Genomic DNA, 25,587 nt, shown 5'->3' on the forward strand with positions numbered 1-25,587 from the left:
CTGGAACCGGGAATTTTGTTTGATGTATCCCATCCTTCCATCCCTCTCATTCTCTCGCGCTTGATGTTTTGGGAATTTGGGATATTTTTCACTGACGGTGCTTTTATAACCTGGGTTGGACAAGGACGGAGTTAAAAGGGAGTCTCGCCTTTGTTGCTTTTGTTGCTTTTGCTTTTCCTTGGATGTTTTCTTTCATGAGATTGACTTTTGGCAACGAAGATACCTAAATCGGGGAGTCGTATTGATTCCTAGACGATATCGATTTCATAGCCATGGACGAGAGCTCTTCATATGACGTCGATGAGAAGACTAGAGGAATGATTGTTTGTGTTTCTTCTATAGCGAGCCTGGTTATCTATACTGTATATTAGTCCTTTTTCCTGCTCAGCCAGTCGTTATCTTGACATTATGATAGCTTATGATAGTGTAAAAGATTCATTGAAATACGTATTGGATAATGATGCTGAATATCGGAACTGTCGTGTGGAAATGCTGCGAAAGACGTACGATATTGGCAGCGTCGACTTATATGGAGCATCATCGCTCATGTAGGAGATTGTTGGGCTCTCTCGGCTAACACGATTTGGACGAGTGGAGATTGGCAGTGGTGGATATTGGCGGCAGAACTTGATCTCGCTGACTCAGCCAAAAACTCGGATAAGCAAAAGAGGATATCACGTGTAAAGCCGAGAGGGTATCATCACGTGGTTTAGACGGGCGCCAGGCCCACGCCACTCACACGCAAAAATTAGGGCTGGCAATTCGACACTCCACCGCGAAAAAGGCGTTGCTCTCCCCCCAAATTAAACAATTCGTGAAATCGTCATCCAACTTCACGCCTAAGCACAACCGACCGCCAAGATGAGTACGTTTTGCTCCCAGATAATCCCAATCGCCAGTCTCCGAAGAATCCCATTATTTCGAAAACCCCCGAATCACTCGTAGCCTCTACTGCCGAGAGAGAGGCTGCGCGAGAAGGATACATAAAGAAGAAACGCAATGATGGGATTCTTTGTCGAGACTTGAGACTTGTGTCGAGATGGGGATAAGGATTTTTGAGAGCTGTTAGGCTGACTGCTGTTCCTGCGTATAGCGAAGGGTACCTCCAGCTTTGGTAAGCGTCACAACAAGACGCACACTCTCTGCCGACGATGCGGTTAGTCTTCTACTCTTCACTCCAACCGGGATACGAGCCCTCCATGATGCCTCTTCGCAATCGCAATAGCCGTCGTCTATCCAGAATCGATCGAGACTGCCTGTCGGAAAAAGGAGGAATGAAGGAATGATTACTGTACTAGGAGGAACGAGTCTCATATCGACAGATGGACTAGATGAGCGGCAATTGCGACTAGATGGCGGATTGGACTGGAACGGATCTAGGAAAGAATGACCAGTCATGCTGATTATGGATGGATATTAGGTCGCCGTTCGCTGCACGTCCAGAAGCACGAGTGCGCCTCTTGCGGATACCCCGCCGCTAAGATGCGAAAGTGTATGTTCACTTCCCCCTTGCCTGGATTCACCGACGTTTCGATCACGGAGAACAACTCTGTATTCGCACGTCGGTGTGCCTTTGAGAAGTGCCATCTAATCATCTCTTCAAACAGACAACTGGAGCGAGAAGGCCAAGCGGAGAAGGACTGTCGGTACTGGCCGCACCCGCTACCTCAAGGACGTTTCCCGACGATTCAAGAACGGCTTCCAGACTGGCACCCCCAAGAACGCCAGACTCGGCAAGAAGACTGAGGCCGAGGCTTAAGTGACCTAAAGGCGTTTTGGACTACTCTCTCTTTACCTACCACTGTTTGTTTTTCTTTTCGTCGCTATAACCGGAACTATGCATAAACACAAGGGGTAGAAAGAGGAGTATGGGGGGAGAGGAGCGAGAGAGAGGGAAACAAACCAAAAAACTAGAAGACTAAAAAAATAATCCGCCCATGAGGTTAATGAAATCCTGGCGAAATTCTTTTTTGCATCATGTTTCTCCTCTTACCTTATTTTTGCAACTACCATGGAAAAACAAGTGATGAGCGACATTCCTGCGGCGCAGTTCTTTTTTGCAGTCTTCTTTTCTTTTTCCCTTCTCTCTCTCTCTTTTCTTCTTGTTTACATGGCGGGATTCGAAGATGACAGGGGAGTGCTTGAGGGCGGATGATGTACATTTTGGGCGATTGATCAAAGGACAAAGGGGGCTTGGGAGCAAAGGGACAAATGGTGTTTGTTTTCAAAAATTAAAACGGGAACCCCAATTGCTTTTTTAATTCGCGCCAGAGATTTCCGTAGGGATTCTGCAAAAGTCCTGGAATGACATCTTGATTCTTCAACGTATTTGCGCATTCTTTCCTAACCTTGGGACACATAATGATGCGTTTCCTGAGGGATCACACTTTTCATTGCTTTATTACTTTTGCGAGCAAATGGTCCCCCCCATCCATTCACCGAATCCAGCTCGTAACCAGCATGTAGACTATGCCACGCCAAATTCAACGCCTTGCCTTTGAACATACCAATACCCAAAAACTAGAAAGACCAAAAAAAAAAAAAGAAAAAGAAAAAAAAGGGAAAAAAAAAAACTAAATTCGCTCATCATAGATGCTAGTCTAAGCACCCCTCTCGAAAACCTTGACGTTTCCGTCTGCCCCAACATGGTACAGATACTCGGCACCCGCCTCTGCTTTATCGCGTTCGGTGACTCTCACCACGCCGCTCACATCCTTGGCTACGCCCGTGTCCAGCATTCGAAGGCTGAGAATCACATCCGCGGCATGTGCTTGAGCGAGCACCAGCGCCGCATGAGAGCGCTCGAGTGTCGTTCCCTGGCTGCGTAGAAGAGCGTCGTCTACGGAAAAGGATAGGACTGTTGCGTGAACACGCTGATTGTGACAAGTTAGCATGTAGTTTCGTTTGCGGAGAAGGAGAGTCGATATTCCGCACAGAAGGAGAGACAACTGTCGATATAATCGTGCGGAAAAACTCACCTCTCTCAAAGACAATAGCATTCCCTCCAAAGCCGGTCCAGTCACATCCTCGTCTCCGAATATCGCCAGCAGCTCATCCAGCTGGTCGATGATCAAGATCTTGGGGCCGCTTGATCTCACGTCCGCAATTGCTGCTTCTAAGCTCCTCCTCACGTCGTCTGGCTTCCCGCTCAAAAGGACTCTTCCTCTGTCTGCTGTAGACTCCGAACCCCGGCCCCCAGACAGCAAGCCTGTTAGGCCATCCACGAAGCTGAACCTGCCGGCTCTGCCCATGCTGTCCAAGTCCAAGCCCTAATGTGAAAAGACTTATCAGTAACCATTCTCAACATGAAAAGTAGCAAGAAGCAAGAAAACGAAGAAGAAGAAGAAGAAGAAGGAGGAGAAGAAGAAGATACTTACCATTCTACTTGCACCCTCTCTCCAAAAAGCCAAATCTCTCATAAAGCTCAGAAAAACAACTCCAGGACCGGCCTCTGTCTCACCCACGCCGGCATCCTCTCCTCTTCCTGGCTGTAATAGTATTGAGTAAAGGTACCGTAGAACAAGCCAATTTGATGATGCCCCAAGGGTATTTGCCAAGATGGTGAGGGATGCCTCTCTGGGTAGCGCGAGATATTGGTCCAAGAGAGGCGGAATCTTGTTCGACATTGTGAGATGAGTGGTCGTGCTGGCTTTGACGTTTAACGGATGATGAGTGTTCAAAGCAGTGATAGCAAGACCAGCGTTATTATAAGATGATATTTCGGAAGAGGCGAATTGTCTAGACGCGTGAAGAGAGGCCAAGGACTAATCAAACTAAAATGAGCACACAAGCATCGCGATCAGTGTTTCTTCATCCAGGTTAGTGAAAATTGAAACACTCACCCAAAAACGAGGCTGAACGGAGGGGGCGGGGACTGTGTGAATGCGACTGTTGCATACTCGCACGGTATAAATCATCGATATGAGATGAAGACGACGGCATAAGAAAGCTCCTCAAATAATTGTATAGATGCGAAAGTCGCATTTTAAGCATCTTGAACTTTGGTTATGCCGTTAGTATACTCTCCTAGACATTGGGTATTAGAATTGGGTACAGCATTGTTGAGATATGCAAGGCGATGAGTTGGATATATCCTTGGTGAGATTCTTAACTCAGTCTCCATGCATGGCATGAGGATCAAACCGTCACCTGCATTTCAAGGGCAAAGGAGTAAGAGGAGCGTCAACATGTCTCCTGCAAGAAGGTTTGCTCTAGAGGAGTATTCAATTCGCCTGACAAAGACACGGAACATTGTCGGGGAGCAGAGGACAAAAAATATTATCGTAACAGATGAGTTCAAGTGATGGTATCGGCTTCAATTGAGCAGCTGTTTGTTGGCTACAATTAACGCGAGAACGTACACGCCTAATTTCCCGGCAGAAGAATCATTCTTAGGCACACAAGAGGAGGATAGAATGTTGCGAGCTGAATACCATTTACAAACATGTCTATGTGTGAGGCCGTTATCGATGCGATGTAGCAGGCAGGTAACTAGGCCAGCACTGAATCGAAACAGGCTGTGGCCCTTTGCATTAGTCTGATAGCAAATACCTGTAGAGGATACTATTTGACTAGATAGGTGATACCTAGACCTTGTCTCTCGTCCCACTATTGATAGTACATGAAGAACCCGTCGTATGGATGGCCAGATAGAAGCGAGGTGTAATATCGAGCGAACAAGGCCCTGGAACGTGCCTCTAAAAGGAATACCGCAGATGGTCTTCTGGAATTATACATTGCTTGTACATCCACCTCATCGTAATCAGTAGGTACCTTAGTTATCTTAGTTTTACTATAATAAGTAGGTACTACTGGTAGTACTAGTATACCATTTAAAGCTACCGTACAAGTAGAGTGTCTCCTCTTTCATGCGGCTGAGGCTCAGTAGCCTGGAGTGGGGGTTACTCTCGCTGCAAGACTATCGCAGCAGGCAAAGGATCTAGAGCTTAAGCAACGATAAATGTCCATATCGAGCAATGAAAAAGATTATAATTCCAGGGGGGGAAAGGGTCTTTGAAGCCTTCGTCTTGTGTCCTACGGTGACTGGCAAGATGACATTTGATGGATTGCAAATCTGCAAGGCATTACAGCCACAGACACTTTTGGTAGCAGTGTCTGCATGCCGTCCCATTGTATAAGCTCAGACATGGCCCTTACGCATCCCACAAGTTTTCTCTTTGCATTAAAATCCCCTAAATTTCATCTGAAAAGAAAATGCCTGTAGCCTCCCTGCATGCATCATATCGCCGCAGGCCAACGAGAGCAGCGCTGCACGCCTTCGCCCTTACCTAAGCTCCAGTCCGTACCGCATTCTCGGTCTGGTTTGTGGCAACTTTCATTGTTTCCAATATCAGAATCCCGACAACTCCGCCTGTGTGACCAACCGACCGGTCTCAATAGACCAGGCTAGGCTATTTCCTAGGCGCTGCGTCGCCCGCGTGAGCCGCGCATCCCTCCCAACCTCCACAACACCGAACCCTGGCCTGCGGAAAATAAGCAGTTTTGCACTGGAACTTGCGCTGGACCCTGCAACCGCCTGTCGTCATAGCGCGTCTAGGCCTCGTCGCCAGCGGGGGATCGCTGCGCCGGCGGGGCCTTCTCAGCGCTGAGCCAAGCACGCACGTTGACATGTGCAGCATCGCGAAGGCCTCACCTGACTCGCCTGGCGGGCCCGTGGCTGCAGAGCCGCTGCACGTTTTGACGCAACGGCGCGCTGCTACTTGCTGGAGCGCCATGAGCGCCATGAGCGCCATATCAGATATCAAAAGATGTGCTGTTACGGTGTGCGCCAGAAGGCAGGAAATCAGCAGATGATCCTTGTACGGTATCAGTAGTGCCGTGTAGTGTCTTGTAGCATCTGTGCTTGTCTCTGGCAAAAAGAGGAGAAGAAGACGACACGAGTCAAGTTGCTGCAGTCTCATAACGTCTGATGGGTCTTTTCCCTCTCTTTTACCGCCTATACGCAGAGATACGACATACATCTTGTGCATGACAATCCGGGACCGCTTCTTCATTGTTTGCTGAGGGATGGGTGGGCCGTAATATAGCCCAACCCTGGCCAAGAGATCGCGCTAAATTTCAAGATCTTGGGGGGTTTGGTCTTCTGATAACGGTCCGTTGCAAATGGTTGGAGCAAGCACGCGCCAGCTTCACTCCTCCTCTACCGCCAAGCCTGCTCTTGTCTGTCCATGTATATTTCCTCCGTCCTCCCTCCTGTCCTCCATCCCATCAACCTCATCCCCTCCCATCTTCAACTTCCCTTGTTTTGGTTGTGAATATAATTATCCTATCTTATCGCCTCTCGTCTCAACGGCATCCGGACCTGGCGGGATCAAACCCAGGGAGTGCAAAGGGCCACTTCTACGGGCTGGAGGTGTCTCTTCTCGGTCTTCAACACCTCCTCCTCTCTGAGGCCATCTCGCTCTAGAGTCTTGCTTTGATTCTTCTCCCTCCAGCTGCTGGCCAGATCAACCTGTTTGACTCATATCCGGCTGCTAGTGAGACAATTGAGCCATTCCTACCTATTGATTCATCATCTCATTCCTCCCTAAAAAGCATTCTCAGCTATTCAAAGAACCTGTCTCTGCTTCCTGATATCCCTTTGGCTTTCGCCCCATCTACACTTTGCTCCCAGCCATTCTGCCATCACCGTGCAAGGCAGTACAGAATGTCCACTTCTCCCACAACGGCCTCCGAGGAGAGGCCACAGCGGGGCCGGTTACGCCTTGGCCGTCTCTTCAGAGGCAACTCCGATTCCGAACTGGAAAAGTCGGGGCTATCAAAATGGTCTATGGGCATGTTGAACGACAGAGAGACCGTGGAGGTGCCGGGTAAGTGCAAATGACTCTTCTAATGACACTTCTCTGCCTTGTAGCGACTCTTTCTAACAACCGTCTTCTTTACAGGCTCCGTCTTGTTGCTTGCTAGTGATCGCAACGAGCCGCTCGGACTGCGCAATGTCCATGCTCGTACCTCTCACTCCTCTATCCCGGCCGGGTTTGCCGTCGAGACTCCCATGACCCCTGGCGGCACTCGGCCGCTGCCGCATTCGCCGTCTGCTGGCCTTGAGAAGCCAGTGGTTGAGCCCCCGAGCAAGAAGAAGACAGACGATGGTAAGATCATACTGGATCCGCAGCCAGAAGATTCGGCCAACGATCCTCTGAATTGGCCCACCTGGCGGCGCGATTGTGCTCTTCTATTCCTGGGCTACTACTGCATGATTGGAGGCGGTATGACGCCCGTCATCGCTGCAGGGTTTACTAATGTTGCCCACGACTTCAACGTCTCGGTCGAGCGAGTTCCGCTGACCACAGGACTATACATGATGGGCTTGGGCGTGGGTTCTGTCATTGCGTCTCCCACAGCCATTCTCTTTGGAAAGCGGCCAGTGTACCTGACTGGCATGATTTTGCTCATTAGCACCAGCATCTGGGCCGGATACGCTTCTAGCTTTTCTTCTCTAATAGCCGCCAGAGTCATTCAGGGCATCGCTGTTTCGCCGGTAGAGTGTCTGCCATCCGCCACCATTGCCGAAATCTTTTTCCTGCATGAGCGCGCATATCGCATTGGAATATATACGCTTTTACTCCTGGGAGGCAAGAATCTGGTCCCTTTAGTCAGTGCCGCCATCATTGGCCGCTTTGGCTGGCGCTGGGTTTTCTTGTAAGCTCAACTGACCCCCTTTTGCTCTCCTTGAAACTCGTGGTGTGCATATATACTAACTGGCCATGCTTTACTCTCTAGTATTGTTGCAATGTTGGTGGGGCTAGGATTTGTACTGGTGTTTCTCTTCGTCCCGGAGAGCTTCTGGGATAGAACGCCAACTCGGCAAATGCATGTATCAAAGCGGCCGAGCTTCCTTCGACGACTATCTTCCCGCCCAGGCCATAGATCCGCAAAAGTAACCAGCCCTCGCGGTAAATCGCCGGAACCCTCGCAATCTCCAGGAGTCATTGATCGCCGCAGAAGCATTCGCGTACACGTCGGGTTTTCACCAGATGTAGAGCGGCAAGACCCGTTGGATGATGCTCAGCAGTCATCCCCACGACCCGAGAGTCCTCAGGTTGGATTTGCCGGCCCGTCTTCTGATCACAAGGAAGAGGGTGGCGACCTGGGAAAGCCTCTTCGCCAGGCTCCACCAATAACCTCTCCACGACCGAGCCTCGCTCCTGACCGTGGCCGAAGTATGACTGCGGCGTCTCCTGCTCGTAGCACAGCCGAGAGCATGGTCATTACTGAGTATTACTCAACAGCACCCAATCTCGATCGCGATCGCTTCCCTTCCTGGAAACTCAAGGCCCCCCCTAAAATCAAGGCTTACACGCACAACCTACGACACAAGCCTGCTCAAACCTTTATCCAGCAGCTCAAGCCCTATCATGGCCGGCTCAACAACGACAATTGGTTCAAGGTCATGGTCAGACCATTCATCCTATTTGCCTATCCCGCAGTGCTTTGGTCTGCAGCCATCTACGCGTGCTCTATCGGCTGGCTAATTGTGATTTCTGAAAACTTGGCCGTCATCTACCGGAATCCAAGCGGATATAACTTTACGGCTCTTCAAGCCGGCCTCGTCTACGTATCACCTTTTGTTGGCGGCATCCTTGGTACCGGCGTGGCGGGCAAAATCAGTGACATCGTTGTGAGGGCCATGGCGCGCCGCAACGGGGGCATGTACGAGCCGGAATTTCGCCTCGTCATGGCTGCGCCCATCTTGCTGACGACCTGTATTGGCCTCATAGGCTTCGGATGGTCGGCACAAGCAAAGGATAGTTGGATCGTCCCAACAATTTTCTTCGGCATCACGTCCTTTGGTTGCTCCCTCGGCTCCACTACATCCATTACTTTTTGCGTCGATAGCTACCGCCAATACGCCGGTGAGGCGCTTGTCACCCTCAACTTTTCGAAAAACATCTTCCACGGCTTGGTTTTCAGCTTGTTTATTTCGCAGTGGCTTGCAGACGATGGTTCGAGAAACGTCTACATCTGGCTAGGTATCATCCAGCTCATCTTTTGCCTGATGGCGATTCCCATGTACATCTTTGGTAAGAGGGCTCGCATGTGGACCGCGAGGATGAACCTTATGGAAAGATTCTAGCGTACTCAATCCACACCTGCTTCTCCTTGCTATTAGCATCTTTCGGCGTTTTTTTATTTTATTTCGTTGTTCAAGATCGTTCGCGTCGGTTGCTGCTGGACAGTATAGAAGGCATGAAGCGTACGGCGCGTTCTATGGGAGGAGACTTTGATATCAACCAACAAATACCCTTTAGCTTCTATAGTTTTGGTTGGCAAACTGGTACTCAGCGAAGAGGTGGAAAAGGATGCAAAATAGATGCATAACCGCATACATTCTAAGCATATATAGTAGGTATATACATACATATTCGACTACTATGATATACTCCTATCTCTACACAGCTGCCCAGTCATTACCTTGTACCTGGATGTATATCCCTCTCTGACTATCCTGTTTCTCTCATATGCCAGAACCCGAGATTAAGGTTTGCTGCAACTTGGATTTAAGCCCGGAAGAAAAGGGGGGGATGGCCCCGTACTATCGCAGACGCCTCAAACTCTCGAACTGATGTGCCAAGCTCAACATTGCAAACGCCAACTTGCAGCCCAAAGGCAAACTTGGTCCACGAAATACTCCATTTGTATAGATCACGTAAAACTCTATCAAGCAAGACGCCGTATAGTGCCGAAGCGATGTGTCAAGCCCAGCATCACAAACGCCAGCTTGTAAGTCGAATACTTTTTTAGAGCACGGACTATTCCTTTGGATCATGAAACACTTTTGTCTGGACTACGAAAAGCCTGCTCAAAGCAGGCAAAGTCAAGTGTCCTAAGTGCAGTGAAGTTTTACCATCACGAACGCCCACTTGGATCACAAGTACCAACTTGCAACTCAAGTACAAACGTATATTCCGCCTGCATCTCTGAGCCATTGAAGATATGGATTGTACCACGACATGCTTGTCCAAAACATGACAAGCTCTTTCAAGGCAGGCAAAGCGTCATGTCATAGTGGTGTCGAGTGTCACATTACGAACGCCCACTTGAACCACAATGGCCCACCTGGTATGCCGCATGCCAAATTCGGCACCTCGAAATACTTGGATAGACCACGAAGCCCACTCGAAGCCTCCTCATATTATACTTTGGTTGGGGACAGATGTAACTTGGAGGCATTTTACACTTGGTTATGAGTCAAGGGGGAGTGAGAGTGAGTGCTCAAAGTGGAGGGTTTGGCTATTGGAGAGATCTGGATATAAAAAGAAGCAAAACTTGCAGTCTCTTGCCATCATTTCTTCCTCCTTTTTTCTCTCACCATAGATTCGAAGTCTTGAGTTCTGAGAGCTTTTTTGCTTCCTACTTAGGTATATAACATACATAAGTAGATATCGCATAGCAAAGTAAAGCTCGGTCTGGCAATAGTCAGTCTAAAGTCAAGAACTTGTATTTCGAACCCTCCCATCCCCCCCCAACCCCCCCCTCCCCCACCTCCCTTATTTCTTTCATCATGGCTTCTCCTGTCCGTGAGTCCTCGGCATCATCTAGCAAGGCCATAAGTATCAACAACCTCAATTCACAAGAAATGGGGACCCTCTTCAACCATGCTATGGAGGTTGAGGGGCAGCTGGTACGGCATACTAATGGTGGGCCGTCGGACTTCGATGAGTGGTTGCGAAGTAAGATCCGGAAGATGAAAGAGAGAGCAAAGGCCATACACCGGTACCCAGGTTCGGAGCGTAGCGGATCTCCGGCGCCTCCTCCGACACCTCCCTCCACACCTCCGGAGGACGAGCAGCCCGACAAGGCCCCAGTCCGGAACTCGACTAGGTCTGGGGTAAATTGTCCCTACTTCCTGCGAAAAGGATATTGTCCGGCTGGAGAGGAATATTGTCTTGGAGTTCATGACGAATTCTTGTTGTGGTTGCGGGAGCGTCAAGAGTTTGCCCTACCAGAGGTAAGTTCCTTTGCTTTGAATGGCTGCTACGTCTCCTACGTCTGCTACTTCTGCCACTATTCCTTTCGCTCAACGTCAGCCGCATAGTCGGAAAGTTTATACTAACTACGTACCGTGAAGAAATCGGATATACCCCCACCCGAGACCAAAGCACCATCGACACAGGTACGTCCATGGATTCAAGATCCCGAAAGACCCCTGGTCGTGGGCTCAACCTGCAGGAGCGTGACCGTTTCCTGGCCCAAGCCCGGCAAGGTGGCCATCTTGGGCTATGGCAACCTTGAGATGGCCAAGGACGAGTGCGCCAAGTTCAACGGGGACTCGGTTCCAAGAGGCCAATTCAAATTGATCTGCGGCCACAAGGTTACCGCCACCCTGTCTCCTGAAGCCCGTCCCGACGAAGCACCGCGGGCGTCACGAGTGTCCTCCCAAGTCACGGTGCTTTTTGAGCCCTCAGTCAAGACAACAGACGAGAGTTTGAGGCGCTCAATCAGGAAAACCTTGATACCAGGTCCTCGTCAAGTCACCATGGGAGAGTACACGGCTACGGTAGAGGAAATGAAGGTCGCAGTGCGCAATCTTCTAGAACTCTATGCGCCTCTCGAGTTGTTTCAAGTCTTTGACGACTCGACTGGAACGCGGCTGGAAGGAACCGCATGGTTTCCGGACCTCGTGGGTGCGTTGGGGGCTTTTAAAGGACTCGACAAAACGTCCCTCCCCTTCTACCCCGAGGGACAGCTGAGTGTACGTCTCCATAAGCGCACCGAGGCCTGCAGGTCCCACTGTGGTCAATAAGCATGGGATTGGAAGACATGGAATTGGAAATGGTACAACTGATGGAGACGGTGGGAACTATCGATGCGACGGAACGATGGGATTGATCAAAGTGTAAGACTGATGCGACGGAATGATGGAATCAATGCGAGTTTTTGATTGACAAAAGGATGTATCATAGTACATGTATTAATATACTTGGACTCAAACTCTATTATGCAGTTTCAAGTACCTTATGGCCGTCAAAGGTATTTACTTCTTCACAAACCTGGTGTCTTTAACTCATCCTAAGCGTGAATCAGTAAAATGCCTCCAGTAGATCACCCGAGGATTGATAACACAGCATACCCAACGAGAGGGAAAAATATCCAAAACTCCAGACAGAACTGAGCAATATGAAGTAAATTATTATTTGAATCATTGTGCATATTTGAGAACTGCAGAACTCAAGAGCAATAGCAGCAGTAGCAGCAATTGCTGTAGCCCGCCCATACTACCTATCCATAGCTAGAGTGCTGGACAGCGGAACTGGAGTGTTGGTTAACCTTTTCCTATGTAAAGAGTCGTACAGAATCCAAACCAGCCACTGCAACCAAGATTATTTCCATATAGAATCGTTTCCAATAAAATCTCAGATAACAGTGTAAATCATGGTTGATGTAACAACTTGAAGTGATATGCTGAATAAAAGCGGGGACGCCTGCTTTGCGGTACATGTACATGTTCTTTATGGGCAAGGCTACATGTAGCCTCAACACCAACAGACAGACAAATTCAGGCAACTGATCCAAATTCTATAAGCCGTCTTCTTGCCAACGCTGCATCCTTGAATCATCGCACAAGATGCGCTGTGTCCTGGCGGCCGTTGCCAAGCCTCCGTTTGCTCTGACGCAGAGGCGCCTTTTCAGCGCATCTGCTGCCAGCCTGGCGAAAAACCAAGTCTTTGACTCGTAGGTTCTCTCCGCCATGCGTTTACCTGGACACGATAGATATTGCCCCGTTTCTCATCACATCCATCCCGAACATCTAGATGTGTTCTCGTAATTTTTTTTTTTTTTTATAAAAGAACAACTGGCGGGGAGAGACCATTTTGCTAACGATAACTTGCTAAAACAAAGCATCCGCACGCCAGCCTCATTCAACTCTCAGCTTTCTCTCTCAACCTCACTCGGGATTCCTCTCCTCACGCTGTGGAGTACGGCATGGTGTCCGTCCTGTCGCACCATTGAGCCACTTCTCCGCAGCCTGGTCTCTTCTGGCGTTGGCGAGCAAGAAGGCGGCGTGCTCTTTGCGCCAGTGCAGTTTGACACTCCCGAGATGATGTCCACGCCTATGCCGCTGGCTTCCCGGTATTCCATCACTTCTACGCCGACGCTGCTGAGCTTTGACGCCGGCGAGGCGCGGCCTAGTACCAAAGTCATGGATGCGAGGAAGCTGGCGGATAGGCAGTTTCTGATTGATTGGATACGCAACGAGGCCAAACGACATGAAAGCGGAGGAGGAGGAGGAGGAGGAGGAGCTGCTTCGTTTGGAGGTTTGTTCAACAGCCGGTGATTCTCAAGGACGCCAGGATAAAGATTTCCAACGACCTATTTCAATGCGTGAAAAGCGAATCACGAGGAGAAAAAAATTCGCATACATGATATGCTTTGTAAATATAGATATAGTAGAAAATCTCGTCAGGTGGTTGAAGACAGATTAAAGCAAAGGAAGGAAGGAACTCTGATGTACATTACCAACTCCCCCAAATTTGGCCGCCTGCCAAATATTGTCCTACACTACACTCAACTCGCTCATCTTCAATCGTCAAATAAACATGTCAATTGCATCAGTGATTCTTATCATCGCCAGCAAACGTCTGAAGGAATGCTTAAAATCAGGTCGAGAATGCTAATTGACCTGTTTGAGCAAAGAGTATTTCTACGCCCGATGCCGCTTGAATTTGCAGCCAACTAACTACTCCCCCCAATATAGGAGCCATCATACAATTATATTGTCGCCACTACCCTCAAAATAATCTACTACGCTTCTCTTACCGCCAATATACGTGCCGTACATATGCACATACGAACCAATAACCACCTTTTTGATCATCTTCGCTAGATGAATCGCAAACAATGGCAGCATTGTCTCAGGCGCATGCCAAAAAGACGCCAGAGGGCACAAAAAAACAAACTGCGGCCTGTGTGGCTTGAACACACGACCTTCAGATAATATGGTGATTGAAGTTGCAACTTCAGTCTGACGCTCTCCCAGCTGAGCTAAGGCCGCTGAATGTGGATTCTCGCAAAGGCTAATCGCCTGATATTGGTTGGGTGGAGCAATTCCAATTCAGTTGTGCCCCGTTCAGCGATAGTCTGGGATGTTTCGTCGAGAGTCCAGAAGCTATGGCAGGTCACATAAGGATTTTGATCTAGAAACCAGGAGTGAAACCCAACGAAATCAATTCAACGACGTGCTGGGTTTCGGCGAGGTTGCAATAGTATTCACGTCTGAGGAAGCTAAAGCAAGCTTAGAATTAACTACATTACTACTACAACTTCGCATTCAAGAAAGGCTCCAGGCACCTCAGCTAATCGCCATGGGATCAACTCGTTGGCCCGAAACACACCGAGCTGTCTTACTGGACAGGAGCTTACAGGCACAGGTACGACGGCAGAATTGGTGTGGTGTGGTGTAGCGCGGTGCCTGTCACACGCTCCCGCTTACGGCACAGGATCTGCAGGGATCAAAGCCCCGAAACTCTGCTCCTCTCTTAGGTCCGAGAACCTTCTGTACACGCTTGCTGACTAGGCCTCGACGTTAATCCTCTTTAGAGGGGACGAGGGGGATCGACATTCGTGCATACGGACAAGAAACGGCCTTATACCGAGAGCCTGTCAGCATACCTTTTCAAGTGAGAGTGCAATGGCGAGAATAGAACTTGCGCGGGCGCACAGAATGCGGAGCTCTCTGCAATACCGCATGTACGGGCATGGAGTTAGTCCTCTGAATTAAACTGCCTAGGCTCCAGGGTTAAAAGCGGCGTTTTGAAGCAGCACTAGATCCTTGCAATACGCCATTGCACAATGAATGTGAGGGAGCAGCTGCTCAACAAGCCAGAGAGGGAGCATGAAGGTACGGGCATATCCTCACATGCTTTTCAAGTCCTAATACAGTCTGTATAGGCGACCATGGAATGAACAAGATACAACGACCACAATCACGAAAATGCAGAGTGAAGATGGTTCTGCGCAAAGAGGCCTCGCATCAGCCACCGGATCCATGGCTGCCACTAGCCCCCGGTCACCATCACCTGTCAGGCGACATCTGCCTCCATATCTAATAATAAGCCAGGGTCAACGTCCAAGGTGCCCCAGGGTCACGGTGCCGCTGCCGAAACTCGCATCTTATGTGTACTTCGTCGCAGTAGTGGTATAGGTATTAATAGGTAGGCATTAGCATTACCGCCGGTCTTGCAAAGACGCTGCTGAGCAAAAGATTGTCCGAGGCCCGGTTTCGATTGAAAGGATCAAGCATACAACACTACCGTGGTAGTAAAACACATCCGTCTCCGTTGCGGCCAGGGTCTAGCCATCGTGCCAGTGCGACTCCAAACTCCGCTTGTGGCTCGCCCGCCCGAAACCACTGCGACGTTTCCACACCCGCGCTGCTTCTTTCGAACTCTCACCGGCAACGAACACTTCTTGACGCTCCTTTGACAGCCGTTTTCTTCCCTCTTTGTGCGTTGTGCGGCGATCAGGCAGGGCAGAGCTGCTGGGAGGTGCAGCATCATCAGGGACCCTTTTTTTGATTTTCCTTTGCTCCAAAGACAAGCCTGTCTTACCCACTCATTCATTCCTCGACCTGGGCCAGGCTGGGCGCTCGGCGGCTAACTCTTGCTTGTTGCTGCGGCCCAACCCCTCGCACACACGCAAAGACACATACCCGAAATCTGGACGGCATCTGAGTCGCGAACGCACGCGCCCGTCCGAAACTACAAGACGAGACAACCACAGCAGCTGGCCGTGAACCATTGCCATCCCTTGCGCAGCAAAAGCAGATCGGCCGCCACGGCGGTAAATCGCAGGGATCAACCACGGCTTTACTTTGATCAATCCCGCGGTACCAAAGGCTGTACAACGCCGGGCACGCTGGGCATAAAACCAGTTCTATCGAGACAACTTGCTACACCAATCTTCTCTCTCTTATCCGTCTTTCATTTGCTTTGGAGGCCTTCACGATAAATATTAATTCCTGGGCTGGACATGCGCACGCCAGCGACTTTACGCGACTGCAAGTTATAGCATTGGGCATATTCTTCTTCGTCTTCTTTCCTTTTGCGCCTCGGACCGATTGCGACTCGAAATATTGTTCGATATCAGCTAGAAACTGAGAAGTAAAGTAGTAACAATGGCATATGACGGAGGATACGGGGGCCAACAGCGGCCGTATGCTGGTTCAGCGGCACAGGCCCCCGCGGCGAGAGGTTACGGAGGGCCTCCGCCGCCACAGCAGCAGTATAATGGGTATCACGATAACGGCTATGGCGGTGACGGAGCAGGAGGAGGAGGATACGGGCCAGAGTATGGAAACACCCAATATCAAGATGGCGGCTATGGCCAGAGTCCTCCTGGCCGAGCAAGAGGAGGTCGACCTCCGCAAGATGGTGGTCGAGGAGGTCCTTATATGCCCGAAGGCCAACGAGGGGCCAACTATCCTCCGAGAGGCGGTATGGGTCCTCCAAATAGGGGCAGGCCGAGTGTGCCACGAGGAGGTGGACCACCAGGCCATCCCGCAGGTAAGCCTCATTTTCCAAAAGTTCAGTAAATGGTCAATTCCGTAGAATCCGGCTTGGTCGTTGAATCGAAACCCTCGGCTCTAACCTTCTCTCTCTCTTTCCTCTAGGCGGTCGTCAACCGATGGATAACGGCCCTATGCTCCCTCAAGGAGGCCCAGGGTTCGCCAATGGCAACTACCAGTCTGGCAATGGATATGAGCTTGCAAACCAGATGTCACAGATGGATCTAAATGGACAAGATCCTAGAAGCCCACCCCGCCGACCACCTCCGGCTCGAAACGGCTCCCAAAACTACGGAGATTCGCGACAAGGACAGCCTAGGCCAGGACCTGATGGCTACGTGGGCTATGGTGACGGCGGATACGGCGCTCGACAGCAACCTGGTCCACATGGAGCTCAGCGAAGCATGACGATGCCGTACAATAGCTCCGGAAGCCGTGGAGTACCACAGAGGCCTGCTACGACAACGGGAAATCGGCCTCCGCCTCAAAGAACCTATCCTCAGGATAACCAGGCGCCGCCACCGCCGCTGCCAGGACAGTACAACAACGGATATGACCCATCATATGCCAACGCCATTGACGATGTATACGACTCTTATTACGACGAGCCGAGAGCGAGCATATCAAGTCACAACTCGTCACACAACTCACATGCGCATAAAAGCAGCATTTCAAGCCTGCCTGACTTTGATGCTATTCCCACTCATAGCAAGCGAGATTCTTTCGAGCAGTCTATGCGAGCAGCGCCTGAGCAGCCGCAGCAGGGAGCTTACCAAACTGCCAAGCTGGGCCATGCCCGCTCCATGGTAGAGATGCGCGAGCCGCAATCCGCGGTATTCGAGATGGCCGCCGACATCCCCGAAGTTCCAGCCATTCCCCAGACGCATGCGTATCAGCCGGGATATAATCAAGGATACAATGGGCCTGCAGGATACACTCAGCCACCGATTCCGCGAGGCCCGAGTGCGCCTCCAGGTGCAGCCGGCAATCCACATTCTGGATTTGGGAGCAATCGTCCGCCTATAGTCAGGCCAGGTACCGCTGCACCCACCAACCCAGACGGCCTGCCTGCACATCCAACGCCTATACGTCCGGGTCAAATGGAAAACTCGCTGGTGAATCCGAGTGCCAAGCCTCCTCCTGTCCGAAGCTATGGAGGCAGTCCTCAGACGGGGCTGCCGCCTCAGCAGCAGCAACAGTATCAGCAACAACAACAACAACAACAGCAGCAGCAGCAGCAACAAGCACCCATGCAGCAACAAATGCGGCAACCGCAACAGCAGCAGTATTCTCCTCAACAGCCATTGGACCAGGGCATGCCAGCGCCCAGAGCGCCGCCTCCGCCGCGGGAGAGAGAACCTCCAGTCACCCCCGGCGAGCTGGAACATTTGAGGATGGTTGTCAAAGGCAATCCCAACGACCAGGCGACCGCGCTGAAATTGGCGAAGCGTCTCATCGAAGCTTCCGACGTGCTTGTGCCAAATATCCCCGACCCGAGAGGCAAGTCAAAAGCTCGCGAACGATATCTTGTGGACGCCCACAAGATCCTCAAGAAGCTGGTCAACTCTCAGAATGGAGACGCAATGTTTGTGATGGCAGATGGCGTGGGTAGGGGTTTATTTGGTCCCGACGGAGATTCCAAAGAGGCCTTTACGCTATATCAATCTGCCGCGAAGCTGGGCCATGCTGCGGCTGCCTACCGTACGGCTGTATGCTGTGAGATTGGCCACGAGGAAGGCGGCGGCACTCGCAAGGATCCTATGAAGGCGATTCAGTGGTACAAACGCGCGGCGACTCTAGGCGATCCGCCAGCCATGTACAAGGTTGGCATGATCCTTCTCAAAGGTTTGTTGGGCCAACCCAAGAACCCTAGGGAGGCTGTGGGCTGGCTGAAGCGAGCGGCAGAGAGAGCAGACGGAGAGAATCCTCACGCTCTCCACGAACTCGGATTGCTCTACGAATCGGCATCAGGCAACGATGTCATTATTCGGGATGAGCAGTACGCCTTGAGCCTGTTCCAGCAAGCAGCAGAAATTGGATACAAATTCTCCCAGTTTAGACTGGGCTGTGCGTACGAATATGGACTGCTGGGATGTCCCATCGACCCGCGGCTCTCCATCGTCTGGTACTCGAAAGCAGCACAGCAGGAAGAGCATCAGTCGGAACTTGCTCTTAGTGGCTGGTACCTGACGGGAAGCGAAGGTGTCCTAGGCCAGAGTGACACGGAGGCGTATCTGTGGGCGAGGAAGGCTGCCGTGGCGGGTCTGGCCAAGGCAGAGTACGCGATGGGCTACTTCACCGAGGTGGGCATCGGTGTCCCGGCAAACATGGAAGATGCCAAGCGATGGTATTGGCGAGCAGCTGGTAAGTTGGTCATTCTCTACATTGCTCTTTCCTTATCTTTCTAGTCACATGTCCCTGGTATGGAATAGTGAATTTGATGCTAACGTCAGGGTTGTTATAGCACAAGATTTCCCCAAGGCCAGAGAACGATTGGAAGACTTGAAACGATCCGGCAAAGAAAAAGCTCGTCCGAGGGAGCGGATATCTCGAAGCCAAAAGCAACAGGAAGGAGATTGTGTAGTGATGTAAAACATGATTTGTTACGATGGAAGGATATCCAGAGATGCCGAGGTGCAGAAAATTCTGCTCGTTTTTTTTTTCTTCTTTGGATTAATGAGAGAAAGCTAGCGCAGATATATTTCTTTTTTTTTGATTTATTTGGATCCGAAAGATACCACTTGAATTCGGTTTATGGGAAGCTTTGACAAACTTGCTTCGATACTGTTTTTTCCTTGTTTTTTTTTTTTTTTTCTCTTCACAAATTGTATTACTTAGATGGAGGGAATTTGAGAAGTGCTATTCCCATGAATTGGAGGTGGATATGTATTATATGAACGTCATTTTGTCCTGTAAATTGTCATAGCTTTTCTTCGCTGGATGTGCTTGAATGCTTTTCTTAGCACAACAGCGAAGCAGCTTGGACGACTAGGAAATGGCCAATGGATTGTGCCCATCTTCTACACTACAAGAATATTGATTTTCTTTCTTTTTTTCTTTTTTTTTTTACCTAGTATCATCTGGCGAATTTATCCATCTATTTAAACCAAAATCATTTAAGATCACGGGTAGGTTTCAGTCTCTTGGTACAGCATTCTGCCACTAGTAGGCACCAACTACTCATGGCTTAGCTGCCAATTAGCTTAGCTTCAATGCTAACTCTTACCGCTTTCCTTTTCAAGCAGCTCTCGCACGGCAATATCAAATTCCATGACGCCGCCTGAGCGGGTGAGAGCTTCCTTCCTCAGGCATTACTGAGCTTTCATAGGAAGAAGTGAACGTCACGACTTGGCCCGCCCGCTGATTTTCAATTGCATCTACCAACGATCTTTTCATTCTACACATAAAAATGCCTCCAAAGAAGCCGGTCAACTGGGGCCTGTGGATAAAAGTCCTGGTGGGGTAAGTAGGCTCCGCGACTTTCAACTCCAAGCATGACACTGATCATCATCTCTCGTTAAAAGAGGAGCAATCATCAGCGTTGGTGGTCCGGCGCTCACGTACTGGGTGGTGCCAACCGAGGAAGAGCTGAGATCCAGATACAACCCTGAGCTCCTAAAGAGAAGCTTGGAAGGCAGAGAGGAGAGACAGCAGGAGTTTAACGACTTTGTCACGAAGCTGAAGGAGTATTCGAAATCTGACAAACCAAGTTGGTCCCATCAAAAAATCCCCTTGCTTGACATCTTTTCCTGCAGAATTGAGGCTGACATGAATGAAAACAGTCTGGGCCGTCATCAAGGAGGACGAAGAGAGGAGAAAGAAGGCAGAACTTGAAGCCAACAGACTTCAAAAGCAAGAGGCTGTAGCTCGAAGAGAAGAAATGCGGCGAGAAGCTGGCCTCGGGAAATAGGGTGAACGAAAATGCGATTTTGTTTGAGATTGGGCGTGGCGCGACATGGCGAAGACGTCACAGCCACCTCGTTGCCTTTGTCCACGCCACTGCCGTGTACATTATGAAAAATCAAGGGAGAGCATCTGTAAGATTTGAGTCATCACCATCGGCATTGACAACCTTCCAAAGTGAGCAAGCTACCGATCTGTTCGATTGAAAGGATCAGGCTGTTGCGATGAGAGAACATGGATTTGCGTGAATCGAATTACCAGTTTAACAAAACAAGAAGAAAGGGAGAAGACGGAAAAGAAGCAGACTCAGCATGGGGTATGAGACAAGCATCTCATCGGATTATTCCGATCTGAGGCTCGCACGTGGCGACAAGACAGGAAGCAAAGACTGCAAACTCGGAAGCAGGGGGCGTGGCAAACTATTGGATCTGCGCATGGAACTACCTACTTCGCGCAAACTGATTCAAAGGATCGGGTTTCGCTCTACTTCCCTATTAGCATGGACTGGTTTTTTTTAGCTGCGACCCTAATAAATCAGTTCTTGCCAATATTTCAGCACCCGCTATGTTTGAACCGGCATGAGATGGAGATGTTCGTCTTCCACGAATGCGTGGTTTGATCGGATGAATCGGAAGATAACCCAGAAGATTTACAGTACTCTTCTTCATCAGGCCTACATGTGCTACATCTGCGAATATTAAAACCGGAACGGCGATCACGCGAGATTTTGACAATGCAAATTACTTGTCCGAAAAGGAAACAATACGATATCTAGGACAATTATAGCCATGCTCTCTCTTCAAACAATTTAGTGGCTCCTTCGCCCGCATCCAACGGACTGTTTTCAATACCGCGGCGATGATCTAATTGGCGAATGTTCTCGAGTTGAGCCGGCCGAGCACAGTGCATGTGTCGGGAGACAATTCTTGGCAGCAACAAAAGTCCGTTCCTTCTTGGCCACCAAATGCTCTGCTGTTGGGCGCACAACATGATATTACCACTCCCACTATTGGCCGGCCGCCCATCCAACATCACTCCTACAATTGCGGTATCCAATCACGCTAAATCCTATTCTTTATCCTATTCCCCCCCCCCCTTTCAATTTCTTTCCTGCTTCGGCATATGCGACAATACGAAGGAATCCGAAGCCGTGTTTTCCGGTCAGCTGGTCAACTCTGTTTTGTTCTTCGCCGAAGACAAATAAATGCTTGCTTGATACGTCTATTGATAACTCGCATTGCACTGTATAAGCGCGGTGATGGATGGGTCCTCTCTCCACCCACAACACCGAGAATCTAGCGAGAGCAGCGGGCGATGATGGGCTATGGACTTGACTTGGTGTTCGACATCGACCCACAAAGTCCAGCACTCCCACATACTATTGAAGGTAGCTTACATCGGGGATGGATACGGCTGGACGTTATCTGCTCTCCCTACAAAATAAAGGAGCATTATAATACCTATAGCCCTTCTACTCTTTCGTGAGAAATCTGGATGTTAAGGCGCTCGGATCCCTTAAGCTACCGACACATGGCAGGGGCTACTATTGTCCCATAATCGTGGCATTCATGAGCAAAAAAATGTACTGACAGAGACGCAATTCCCAGAGTGCCTCTTATCCTGGGCCTTGGTTGGGAGCACTGCGCATGTGTGGTGACTACCCCAGCTACAGCCACTTACAACCAATAGGCGAGGCCGCTCTCTGGGAAGATGTCTTCTGTTGGCCACGCCCTTTGAACCCCGTCGGCCAACTTAGCTTTCGACATGCCTCGGATAAACTGGGAGCATTTGGCAGGTAACTCACGCCGCCTCGGCGCACTTCCAAGAGCGATGCCCCAGATCGCTTGGCGACTCCTGTGCTTGATTTAGAGGGCTGGCATCTTGTGGCTTCAGCTTGGCGCATATCCCCTCAAGATTGGACCAGCGCCGCCGCAGGCCTTTGAATGTAAAATCTCAACCATATTTAGACTTCAATGTTACTTGCGGCTTGAGAAGCAACTCCGGAGAAGGTAGCATCGGTATGGAATTACCGCCTCCACAAGGCTTGGCGATAGAGCGGAGGCGACTGCTAGACTACGCAAAAGGTCCTTACTGGTGCTAGCGAAGACGAGGTGACATTGCCCATGCTGTCCTGCTGGTATGATATTTTCTATTCCTGGAAGTTATCCTAAAAAACCGATGGGAGTGGATAGTAAAGCAAGGGGCCAGTCGTTTCGGTAGCCTACCAAGCGGCCTCAATCAACGCAGGTTAAGGTTAACTTGATAGCGATTTATGGAGTACAGAGGCCTTGGCTGAGAAGGCGCTGCCGTATAAGGAAAGTTTTCATGTTTGATTACATTCTATATCACGACGAATATTATAATGCTCCTCACCCCGGACATAGCCCGTCCATGGCTGTATCGCAGAATGAGAACGTGGCGGAGAGAAGAAGAACGGAGATCTTTGGTCCTGGCTACTGTGGGGTTACATGCGCCTTCCAAGGCCCAGCCCCTTGTTCTTTCTTTCTCTCTCCTTCTGGCCCATGGTCAGGTTTACAGATTGTCCTCAAACAAGGCTGTAGAGTACTCAACCGCAACTGGAGTCTTTTTAGGTCCTATACAACTACCTATCACGGGCAAATATAGACACCGAATCTGGCCGAGCAAAAGTGCATCTAGTATAAGACGCAAGGATGGATTATAGCCCTGGTCTAGCCTGAGCCACCCCGGCTGGCCCTAGTCCTCTGCATGCAGACCATGCGGGGAGCAGCTGGATGCCGGAGGATTTAAGAGCAAAAATTACGGGTGGCTAAACCCAAAGACAACGCCGAAACGAGAAAAATGGTGGTCCATTAGTACTGGTCAAGTACCTTTCTTCTTCTTTCAAGGGCCTGCGTCCAACGCCCTTGTATACTGGATACTGCACGACTTTGTTATGAAGAAGATTATCAGGATTATGGCTGACGATGCCAAGCCACAAAGGTCCTGCATTTAGGATAAAGAAGGCAAGCGTTGGCTGCGTTGATTTTATTTGTGGGAAAAAGCGGAACATCGGGAATTGTACCGGCATGTCGTCGGGCAAGCGGCTGCACAAGCTAATCAGATTACCTACTCAACATGATGTGTACTACGTGGATACAATAATCACGATGATATGCCGAGAACAAAGACTTTTCCGACAAGAGAAAAGCAGCAGAAGGCGAGCGATGTCACCTCTTAAGTCATGTCAGGGATAAGAGGCTGTCGACTCTCATGCGATGTATTACTTACTACACATATGCTAATATCTTGCCGGACCCTGGACAAGAATCCGATGTCAGGCTCTCCAGAGGGTAAGCCGTTGGCAGTACTTATGCCGTACAGACTGCTAGCACAACTAGATACAGGCCAGGTATCAATCAGGTGAGCATGGTACGAGTCTTGGCACAGATATGGATGGGTGTTGTTGGTACCGCAACTTGCAGCGGTATCGGCCGAACGCTTCTCGCTCCACGGGCGGCGTGAATCTGATTGTGTTTTGGGCGGTATAGGTGGCGTCTGCTGTCTGTAAGGCTTTGAGCAGAAAGATTTTCGTCTCATATCGGACTCAGACTTGGTGAAGAAAGTATGGACTGGACGACCTGGGCATTTTCCGTCTCTCGATTTTCTCATTGCCTCTGAGCGAAACGTCTCAATCTTCGAACGGAAGCCCATGTCCCGTTGGATGAATTCTTCTGATAAGAATCCCGCTGCCAAACGCTGATCTAATACTGCGGTCTTGCTGAATGGGGCAATATCGGGCACAGAATCAACCAAAGCAGTTATTTGTGCTGGGCATAGCTGCTGCCGTGCCGTAATACTTACCACCATCACGTCCTTTCGTTTTGGGGGTGTACGTTAGAACAATGGGGGTTTCTCTGTAAGAAATGGTTGTGCGAACGGGACCCTCCTGCAAGCGATTGTGCCCTCATCGATTGTAGGGCACGGCTTGATACGACAAGACACGACCACCCATTTCCGGCTTGTTGGGTCTTATCCTAGAGTCACTCCATCACAGCAAGTACCTATTTGGTTTCTGGGAACTACTTTCTCACAAGTTCGCATTGGATATACATTTCCCCCCCTTTACCTTAAACCTTCTTCTACTCGTCTATAGCGTCGGCCCCGGCGCCATCCGCAGTGGAAGTTTTCGACTAGCTGACGCTTATTTGCTGTCTTAATAGAAGCTGGCCGCTAGCAATGTGAGCTTATCCACTAGCCGAGGAACCAAAGGTAAGGTAAACTATACCACTTGCTTGTAATAATCCTCTGCCAGAGTAGCCGCACGGTGCCGCTGCGTTCTCACAAAAGGGCCTTTGGCTTTGGGGCTGGGGATCTCTCTCAGGGGGGCCCGCCCTTTCGACAAGACGCTAGATCAGCGTCCAGGCTTCGAAGGCCACCAGCCGCAGCAACGGATACCCTGAGAGAGGCATTAGCACATATTTGGACCCCTGTCGTGTGGCGTAACGCCTAAAGCTACAACCACGGAAACGGAGGGCTGCTTCTGGCAGGTGTCTCACACTATGTCTGGGCCCCAAGCCTAGAAGACTATCGCTGAGCATGGAGGATATCTGCTACCAATAGAGGGGCAATTGCCACATGGGATCTTTTGGAGGGCACAGGCCTTGGCAGTGGCCTCTGCTTCTGCGGCTAGTACGAACAGAGACCCAATACCCAGCTGGACAGGCGAGTCAAAAGCAGCGATACCCAGTTGCCGGGCCACCTACGGGGCAGTGGTCCAAGCAGCAGCCTAGCAGTGATATCCCTCCCTTCAAAGATACTCCAGCAATCTTTCGAGTGCCCGCAATGCCAGAAACCGACACTGCCAAGAACAAACTTCCAGCCACTACCAAAGTACCCGCGTCTAAAGTTGGACTAGTCCCCGTTGTGCTACACACAGGCACGAGATAGGCCGCCTCAACCCTGTCCGGCGCTATGCTCGCTGCAAAGAGTCCCTGCAGCCAACGGCGGCTCGATGCCTCACTTCTGAATGATAGGGCGCACCTAGGAGAGGAACAGCGAAATATGGAAAAGCAAGGGAAAGCAAAGAATGAGTGAGAGATTTTCAAAGTGGCCACCGGGTCAGTCCACCGTTGCCCCCCGCATGCAATTCATGGAACTTGTGTTACACATATCTCTCAGCCGCACACGGACATTGC

General features: G+C 50.2%; 7 protein-coding genes across 7 annotated transcripts; 6 read left to right on the forward strand and 1 right to left on the reverse strand.

The window, feature by feature from the left end:
- Positions 1-1,386: 1,386 nt before the first annotated feature.
- Positions 1,387-1,759, forward strand: TGAM01_v201863 (60S ribosomal protein L37; the record flags this gene model as incomplete). Its single annotated transcript, XM_018808312.1, has 2 exons — positions 1,387-1,492; positions 1,608-1,759. The coding sequence occupies 2 exons, from the start codon at positions 1,387-1,389 to the stop codon at positions 1,757-1,759; spliced, it is 258 nt and encodes an 85-aa protein (XP_018658470.1).
- An 841-nt stretch (positions 1,760-2,600) lies between these two features.
- On the reverse strand, positions 2,601-3,626 carry TGAM01_v201864 (hypothetical protein; the record flags this gene model as incomplete). Its single annotated transcript, XM_018808313.1, has 3 exons — positions 2,601-2,873; positions 2,979-3,269; positions 3,378-3,626. The coding sequence occupies 3 exons, from the start codon at positions 3,624-3,626 to the stop codon at positions 2,601-2,603; spliced, it is 813 nt and encodes a 270-aa protein (XP_018658471.1).
- A 3,041-nt stretch (positions 3,627-6,667) lies between these two features.
- TGAM01_v201865 (hypothetical protein) lies at positions 6,668-9,097 on the forward strand (the record flags this gene model as incomplete). The annotated part of the gene is made up of 3 exons (XM_018808314.1): positions 6,668-6,830; positions 6,906-7,662; positions 7,744-9,097. 3 exons carry the CDS (start codon positions 6,668-6,670, stop codon positions 9,095-9,097), a joined length of 2,274 nt encoding a protein of 757 aa, XP_018658472.1.
- A 1,428-nt stretch (positions 9,098-10,525) lies between these two features.
- TGAM01_v201866 (hypothetical protein) lies at positions 10,526-11,767 on the forward strand (the record flags this gene model as incomplete). The annotated part of the gene is made up of 2 exons (XM_018808315.1): positions 10,526-10,972; positions 11,093-11,767. 2 exons carry the CDS (start codon positions 10,526-10,528, stop codon positions 11,765-11,767), a joined length of 1,122 nt encoding a protein of 373 aa, XP_018658473.1.
- An 822-nt stretch (positions 11,768-12,589) lies between these two features.
- TGAM01_v201867 (hypothetical protein) lies at positions 12,590-13,300 on the forward strand (the record flags this gene model as incomplete). Its single annotated transcript, XM_018808316.1, has 2 exons — positions 12,590-12,696; positions 12,865-13,300. 2 exons carry the CDS (start codon positions 12,590-12,592, stop codon positions 13,298-13,300), a joined length of 543 nt encoding a protein of 180 aa, XP_018658474.1.
- A 2,838-nt stretch (positions 13,301-16,138) lies between these two features.
- On the forward strand, positions 16,139-19,120 carry TGAM01_v201868 (hypothetical protein; the record flags this gene model as incomplete). The annotated part of the gene is made up of 3 exons (XM_018808317.1): positions 16,139-16,526; positions 16,634-18,892; positions 18,993-19,120. The coding sequence occupies 3 exons, from the start codon at positions 16,139-16,141 to the stop codon at positions 19,118-19,120; spliced, it is 2,775 nt and encodes a 924-aa protein (XP_018658475.1).
- An 817-nt stretch (positions 19,121-19,937) lies between these two features.
- On the forward strand, positions 19,938-20,438 carry TGAM01_v201869 (assembly factor cbp-4; the record flags this gene model as incomplete). Its single annotated transcript, XM_018808318.1, has 3 exons — positions 19,938-19,990; positions 20,053-20,237; positions 20,311-20,438. 3 exons carry the CDS (start codon positions 19,938-19,940, stop codon positions 20,436-20,438), a joined length of 366 nt encoding a protein of 121 aa, XP_018658476.1.
- Between the last annotated feature and the right edge of the window lie 5,149 nt (positions 20,439-25,587).

Source organism: Trichoderma gamsii (assembly GCF_001481775.2).
Source record: "Trichoderma gamsii strain T6085 chromosome Unknown Scaffold_4.2, whole genome shotgun sequence".
Lineage (NCBI taxonomy): Eukaryota > Fungi > Ascomycota > Sordariomycetes > Hypocreales > Hypocreaceae > Trichoderma > Trichoderma gamsii.